The following is an 8562-nucleotide window of genomic DNA, read 5'->3' on the forward strand; positions in this document are numbered from 1 at the left end:
AATCATAATGGGGAAGTCATAATAAGAAACTGGTTATGCTTCACTCCCTCACAGGGATATGTTTACTGTTTTACGTGCAGACTGATGAGCTTAGAAACAGAAAAATCTGAGTCTTCTCTGCTCTCATCCACTGGATTCTGTGATTGGAAACATTCACACGAACGTCTAAGAAATCATGAGTAGTCAGCAGGACGTATGAAGGCTACAGTTGCTTTCAATAGGAGGCTAAAAGCAATTGGACATGTGGATATAGAACTGATACAACAGGTTGAACACCTTGAACAGTATTGGAGATCGGTGTTGAAACGAATAATTAGTATTATTAACTTCATTGTTGAGCGGGGCTTAGCATTTCAAGGAGAAAACGAGTTGGTTGGTTCACCTAGAAATGGAAACTTTCTAGGTATTCTTGAACTTATTGCCAAGTATGATGACTTTCTCGCTCAGCATATCAACTGAAGCTAATCGTGGAAAGGGTCACACAAACTATTTGTCATGTACAATATTGGAAGAGGTTATCAGCATAATGGGTGAACAACTCCACAGAGAAATTATTTCCAAAGTGAAGAAGTCAGAAAACTACTCAATCTCTTTGGACTCTACACCTGATGCAGCCCATGTTGATCAACTGACCCCTGTATTAAGGTACATGGAGAAAGATAGCCCTGTGGAACGCTTTGTAACCTTTATGGCAAACAACGGGCATGGTGCTGAAGATATGTTCAATGCTTTGATGGAATTTTTAAACACACATGACCTGGCCCTTGGAAACTGCCGTGAACAAAGCTATGACAATGCATCAGCAATGAGTGATAGGTACAATGGTCTTCAAGCCAAAGTGAGAGAGAAGAACAATCTTGCATCCTGGATTCATTGTACAGCACATTCTCTTAACCTGGTTGGTAAAAATGCTGTATAATGCTGCTCAAGTGTTGTATATTTCTTTGACTTCTTTGAAAAGCAGTTTGTCTTCTTTACAATTTCAACCCATCGGTATCAACTTCTGGATGAGGCATTAAAAAAAAGTGATTCATCATTGACCCTCAAACGTGTCACAACAATGCGCTGGTCCTGCAGAGCTGATGCAACTAGAGCTCTTAAGCATAATTATGAGCATATTAAGGAGGTACTTAAACATATTGTCGATGAAATTGAAGAAAAAAGGTGCGTACGCTGTAAAGCAGAAGGACTGTTAACACAGATGAATCAGCTTGAAACAAGAATTTACACCACCTTCTGGAATGATATTCTGCAAAGAACAGATGCAACTAATAAAACTCTACAACACGCAAAACTTGATCTAAATACTGCTGTGGAATCACTGACTAGCTTGAAGGAATATATTTCGTCAAAGCCTGACTTCTTCCACACTTATGAAAAATAAGGTGAACAGCTGTCTCAGTCTGGATCAGCTTATAAGGCTATAGAATCTCGGCAAAATCGCCGCAATGAGCGTCTTAACCCACTGGATTATGGTCATGCAGAAGAAGTGAAACTCGGCCGTTCTGAAAAATACAAAACACAAACTTTCTTGCTCACAAACTTTCTTGCCTATCATTGATCAGTTTATATCTTCTCTCGGTCAATGTCTGGAAGCATACAAACAGATATCAAGTAAATTTAGTTTATTTTAGACATCTGCAAAGGCTTTTTTCAAATGAACTTTGCAGCTCAGCAGAGCAACTCATCAGATCATCATATCCAGATGACTTGGATATAACATTTAAGGAGGAACTGTGCCAGTTTGTCACATTTGCTAATATATTCACAGATGAGGAGCCAACAGATATCAGCACTGAGCTTTTCCTGTATAGACTTGTATTGGACAAGGGTGTGCAGGACACTTTCCCAAACAAAGAGATACTTCTTCGTATATACCTTGTCCCAATGGTGACAAACTGCAGAGGGGAGCGCTCTTTCTCAAAGCTAAAGTTATTTGAAAACAGGTTACGGACATCTATGACACAGAAACGTCTGTTAAATCTGACTATGATGAGCCTCGAGTCAGACATCTTGTGTGAACTAGACTACAACGAGATCATCAGTGAATTTGTATTGAAAAAATCAAGAAAAGTGTCAAAAAGAGTAATCCTGACTTTACATGTAACTCCATATGAAAGAATGAGCTATTATGTTATGTGATAGTTACATTATTATATTCATATGAATAACTGTAATTGTATGTGTAAAAAAAAATATACAGTAAGAATTTTGAATTTATGCATAGTGATAATCGAATGAATAGTCCCATTGTATTTTATTTTGAATTTATGTAAATTCATAATTGGAAGAACAGTCCTGTTGTATTTTGTTTTGAATATATTCATACTGATAATCAAAAGAATAATCCCGTTGTATTTTATTTTGAAATTTTGCATATTCATAATTGGAATGATATTCAAATTGGATTATATTTATATTTTATGAATAGTGATAATCGGAAGAATAGTCCCAATGAATTTTATTTTGAATTTATGCATATTCATAATTCGAAGAATAGTCCCATTGTATTTTATTTTGAATTTATGCCTAGTGATTATCGGAAGAATAGTCCCATTGTATTTCATTTCGAATTTAAGCATATTCATAATCGGAAGAATAGTCCTATTGTGGTGTTTCCTAAATAAAACCAACCTAGTTAGTATTGCTCCATTTTGGCCATTAGATTGATTAGACCATAGTTTGTGGTGAATGCAATGGGAGTTGGAAAGGGGGCCTCCCACCAGAGTTGGCCCTAGGCTTCCCACCAGCTTAATCCGGCCCTGCTCCTTCTAGTGTTGTGAAAGACCTGCAGAAGATTAGGCCATATCAGTAAGGATTGTTGGTCAAACCAACCGAAAGCAGTCGCCCAAGTGGTAAAAGGTAATTCAACTCCACAGAATACGAAGACTAAGAATCAAACGGTAAAGGTCAACAAGGAAAATAAACAAGTTAACGTTTGCACTAAGAATAGGGCACCCCCTGAAAAGGTGGAGGCCTTTAAATCGTATAATTATGAAGATATGTTAACCGTTCTGGATGGGAGCGACCAGATACCGGTCCAGATATGGAATATATGCGGCATGGAATATAATCACAGTGTGGTGATGTGAGTCCTACACCCGATGCTGGAACAGTCTCACACGGGATATTCTGTAATTTTGAAGGGAATAGGAGGTGAGGAAGTTACCATATTTGCCGTTTGAAACTGTCATGAGAGTTGGCGACAGGTCATTTTGATTTTGTGGTAAAGGATTCATTGGCTGTCGAGGGAGTAGAAGTCCTAATGGGAAATGAGGTTGGTGGAGCACTGTTTATGCCTTGTGTCCCATTGTTACTGAGTAACCACTGAAGTTTAGTCATATGACTGAACTCAAGAATGACTACCCGTATCTGTTTCCTAGTTCTGTGACGACTATGAGTATGACGAAATAAGTGGCTACAGAAGAAGATAGAAAAGCTGAAGGATCGATGAACTAGGAAGATTTGTTTAGGGAAGAAGAGATTTCCCATGATAGTATGCAAGAGCAGAGTTCCAAAGGGAGCCGAAAAGAGAGGAATGAGAGACCAATGAACAGGAAGATAAGGAAGGAATGGACTTGGAAGAAATAGAAAACTCAGCAATTGAAGTAAGACAAGTGAGTCGGAAAAGGCTGATAGGATTGCAATGGAAGGATGCAATATTAACGTAATCATTGTACCATGTGGTGGATGAGACGGAGGTGCAGCAGTCTCCCACCTGTTATTACCTGAATGAATGATGGATTGCCTTTGAGGAAACATAGACCCACCGATATCCCTCGGAATGCCGATTGAAGCACGAGTAGAACCCTTCAGCAAGGTGATGATCGATATTTTGGGACCGTTACCGAGAATGAAGAAAGGCCACGAATATATGTTACCTTTGATGTGTCAAGTGACAAGATACCCAGACGACATACCCGTCAGGAACATCACTGCCAAAGGTAATTACCGAGAAGTTACTAGACTTTTTTACCAAGTTTGGCATTCCTAAAATCGTTCAGAGTGACCGAGGAAAAAATTTCACATCCAAATTGTTTCAGAACGGGAAGAAACTGTTAGAGACCCAGTGTGAATTAAAGCGTTTTCATCAAACCCTAAAGAGTATGTTAACAAAGTACTGCAACAAAACAGGAAATGAATGGGACATTGGACTACCTTTGATGTTATTTGACATATGTAATGTTTACCAATAAAGCATGGGATGTAGTCCAAATTAAATGGTGTTTGGACGAGATATAAGAGGTCCTTTTAAAATGTTGGCAGAAAAATGGAAAAATTGAGACGAAACGGATAGAGAATATGTCAAGAACTTAAGGAAAAGGATCAGCAATATACGAAAGTTTTTTCTCGAAAATCTGAAAACAAGCCAAGGAAAAAGGAAGAAATGGTTTGATATGAAAAGTAAGAATAGACAGTTTGCTGTATGAAAACACAATGTACATACAAACTGTAAGTAAACAAACACATGCATTATAACTTCTATACGTCTTTGGAAACTCTGGCAGCTTGTCTAGTAGCTCGTAGTTTTCGCTCACTTATCCACTACCAATGCATTATATATCTGCCAGGCGTACAAGATTTTGAAACATAAGTGAAATAATGGCTATATACATTATATGCAAAAAAAAAAAAAGAAAAAAAAAAAACACACACACACACAAACACGATTTTGTCAAACTCAGTCATGCATACGACGCAGTAAGGATGATATCATAATTTAAAGACCACTATATCTTCATTTATTTTTTTAAAATAATTGCCTTGAACTTCTGGAGACTATGTATGATATGTTTCTGCATACAAAAAACAATAAAACTATTTTTGATTTCTGAAAGTTGTTATCTCAAAACACCTTAACAGATGGTCCCTTTAAGACCATGGAAAGACCATTCAAACAACGCGCCTATCGACTGTCACCATATCACTGAGAAGTCCTAAGAAAAGAAGTGGAATATTTGCTGCAAAACAGATTAGCCGAATAAATATATAGTCCTTAAAGTTCTCCATGCTTGCTCATGAAAAAAACTTGACTGATCTCTCAGGCTGTGTACGGACTATGAAAAATTTAATCTAATCAGTGGCTGACAATTATCCATTGCCACTCATATACTAACTACTAGAGTCGACTGAGTGTCGAATACAAGTATGGAATTGGTGAGTGTTGCCTTTCCCAGTCGAGACTTCCTGTGATCATTACTGAAGAGTCATTAGTTCCCTTACCACCACAGCCAGTGATCAAGGACTGGTTAACACGTGTAGGTCTACATCTTCTTATAATAATTGATGATAGGTGGGTCATAGTATCTTACATAATTAGGCTAACCCTCATTACGAAATATTAAGGATTTTCAGGTCTTTCTAAAATTATATTTTAATGGTAAGATAAAAAGATACTGACAAAAATTTAAACCTACTACTGCTTTCCCTATTGATGTTAGATATGTGATATAAGGAAGAATTGCGTATATTTAGCATATATTTCCTGGTAATCATTGATTTCTTTTATAAGTAGGCCAAGGCTATGTCCAACACACACACAACATGTTGTGTTTATTTATCAAAGTGTTGTTTTAGTTGTAGAAGCTGATTCATCGTTCATAATCATTGATGATGAGTTTGATGATCGTAAATCTCCCCTTAGGGCTCAGAAAAAGATGAAATATACACATAGGTATTCTAAGATTTACGAATTGCTTCCATTATTCAAAAGATGGCTTAAACTAAATGAACAGAGTAAATCTCGAGCATATTGTAAGGCATTTGACTGTGAACTTAATGCAAAAAAGTCAGAGTTAGAAAAGCATGTCGGTGGTTTAAAGCAAAAAAATAATGTTGCTAGTGTTTCACATCAACCTACACTTCTTTCAATGCTTTCCTTTAGTGGAATATCTTCAAGAGAGAAAGATGTCAAAGAAGGCGAAGTTAAATTAGCTGCATCCGTAATTGAGCACAACTTACCAATGAATGTCATGACTAAATCTTTCAGATTAATTAAATCCATTTGCGAGGATTCGGAAGTTACAAAGCAATTGGCATCAAGTGGAACAAAGACAACAGCTGTAATCAAAAATGTAATAGGGAAAACTGCCAAGGAAGAATTAGTAGAGGTTATGCAGAAAAACAAATTTTCAACAATTGTCGATGAATCTACTTATAAAGAATGCATTAAACATTTGTGTATTCTTGTGCGTATTGTGATGGGTGATAATGTAATAGATCCTTTCTTTGATTTGGTACTTGTTCTGGATGCAACTGATCCAAGTCTTTATGATCACATTGTGAAAGCTTTCACAGACAAAAACATCCCTTATAAAGAGAACATGATTGTATTCGCCTCAGATGGGGCCAGTGCTATGATGGGTATTCTTAATTCCCTTCCATCTTGTTTAAAAATGACATTCAAGATTTATTTGTTTTTAAATGTTTCTGTCACGCCTTTCATTTGTACTCGTCTTATGCCCGTAGTACTCTACCTAGGTCAGTTGAGGTGCTAGCAAGGGATGTGTATAATTATTTCATGTCAAGTCTAAAATGTCTGCCCGAATTAGAAAAATTTCAGTATTTTGTACAAGTAAAGCCTCATAAATTACACCAACCAAGGTAGACTCGTTGGCTTTCCCTTGAAGCCGTTATGTCTTGCTTGTTGGAACAGTATGATGCACTGAAACTGTATTTTACCTAAGCAGTTTTATGTGATAGAGTGTTAGCAGGTTAATCTATTCTGGAAAAATATTAATGACCCAGTCAGTAAGTTATATTCATAATTTTTATAATTTTTACTTCTTCTCTTCAACTATCTTAACAAGAAGATGCAATCTGAGGGGCCCCAGGTTAATTTAATGTATGATACAGTCTCTTCTGTTCATAAGACTTTCATGGAGTGCTATCTAAAAGAAAGTTATGCAAAGAAGACTGACGTGCAAGATGTTCGGTATAAAGATCCAAGAAATTTTGTGCCTCTCAATAAAATCTACTTGTCGCAGCAATAGCTAATGACACACATGGTTTGTGTGAACATTGCCTGGATGTATTCCGCCAACATTGCTTGAATTTCTTAAAAGAAAGTGTAACCCAAATATCTGTTAGATTCCCATTTTGTAGCCACATCCTTAAATGTATATGATAGATCCTAGTTCTATCTTGAAGAAAACTGTTCCTTCCATTGCACCTTTAGTTAGTTTATTTCCGAATCTAATCCAACTTAATGAGATAACTCAGATCGATGAGAAATGGAGAATTCTTATAAACACTTAATTAGAGAACCCTTCGTGTATCAATGTTGAAGTTTTTTGGCAACATGTTAGCAAAATCAAAGCTTGTGATGACAGCCCCAAGTTTCCTCTATTGTCATATTTTGTCTCCTGTCTGCTTAGTTTGCCTTATTCCAGTGCAGCTCCAGAGAGATTTACTCTGCTGTAAATATCATGAAGACAAAACACAGAAACATATTGTCTACCAAGACATTGATAGGACTGTTGCATTCAAATCGGTATTTAAGAAAGGAAACTTGCAACAGCTTTAATCCAAATATCAATCTCCTTAAAAGAATAACATCTGATATATAAAAAGATGAGAGTGATTCTGAGTACAGCTTGATGAGCTGCATCTAAAGTGCCATAAAATCAAAGTAATACATATATACATATACAAGATATTGTTTGTGAACTGACTAATAAATTAAACCCAGTGAAACCTAGATAGACCTACTGATCAGTGAACTTTGAGTATTGTCCATTATCATTTCACAACTGTAATTTTGAATATTTTTAATGTGTATCATTTTGCTATACTAGAATATTTTTATGATAGATTTCAAAACCAGAATATTTTGTGAGTTTGAGTATTCTTTCTTTCTTAAATATTTCAAAAATCTTTTGTTCTGGTAATATAATCAATCATATAGTTAAAATTCATTGGATTCATTAATTGAGCTACAACTAAATGAATTTAGCTGAACGTCCTACATGCATCAATTCACTATTGTAAAATCAAGATTAGAGTTTGTAAAATATAAGTATTTAGGTTTTCTAATTTTTTTTTTTTTATTAACCATGTTTTCATAGTTTTTTTCTGAAAATCTATTCCCTAATAATTTAGTAAATGTATATGGTGTGTTGCTGAAAAATGTTTTAAGCCACGGCCAGTCCCAATGTGTGATATAAATTAAAGCTACCAGAAGTGCATCAATATAAAGTCAATCTTAATTATAATTCCATAAACTGTCCAATGGACTTTCTTTGATATACGTCTCCTTTTAGTAAAATTCTTCTGTATGATTTCTTGAACATTAAATGTCGCATATAAAACTAATAAAGAGGTAAGTAATGCACTTGTTTATGTGTATTATTATTGTACATAATTGTAATATATAGCCTCCAGCTTATTTGTAAGTGTTCTTTCTATGTTATTAAGGTATATAATTTCCCTTAACCATTGATTATGAGAATTATTTGGAAATGGGGAATTTTTTAAGGTTTGGGGGATATTTTGACATGATTTTCGGGGAATTCTAGGCAAACCGATCTGGCAACACTGCAACGCTCGGTACTGCGTCAGTGT

At 35.8% G+C, this 8562-nt stretch overlaps 1 protein-coding gene across 1 annotated transcript; it reads left to right on the plus strand.

Moving 5' to 3' along the window:
- Nucleotides 1–430: 430 nt before the first annotated feature.
- Nucleotides 431–919, plus strand: LOC137643076 (zinc finger MYM-type protein 1-like). The gene has a single exon (XM_068375920.1). It carries the CDS (start codon nucleotides 431–433, stop codon nucleotides 917–919), a length of 489 nt encoding a protein of 162 aa, XP_068232021.1.
- Nucleotides 920–8562: the final 7643 nt, after the last annotated feature.

This window comes from Palaemon carinicauda, chromosome 6, assembly GCF_036898095.1.
Source record: "Palaemon carinicauda isolate YSFRI2023 chromosome 6, ASM3689809v2, whole genome shotgun sequence".
NCBI lineage: Eukaryota > Metazoa > Arthropoda > Malacostraca > Decapoda > Palaemonidae > Palaemon > Palaemon carinicauda.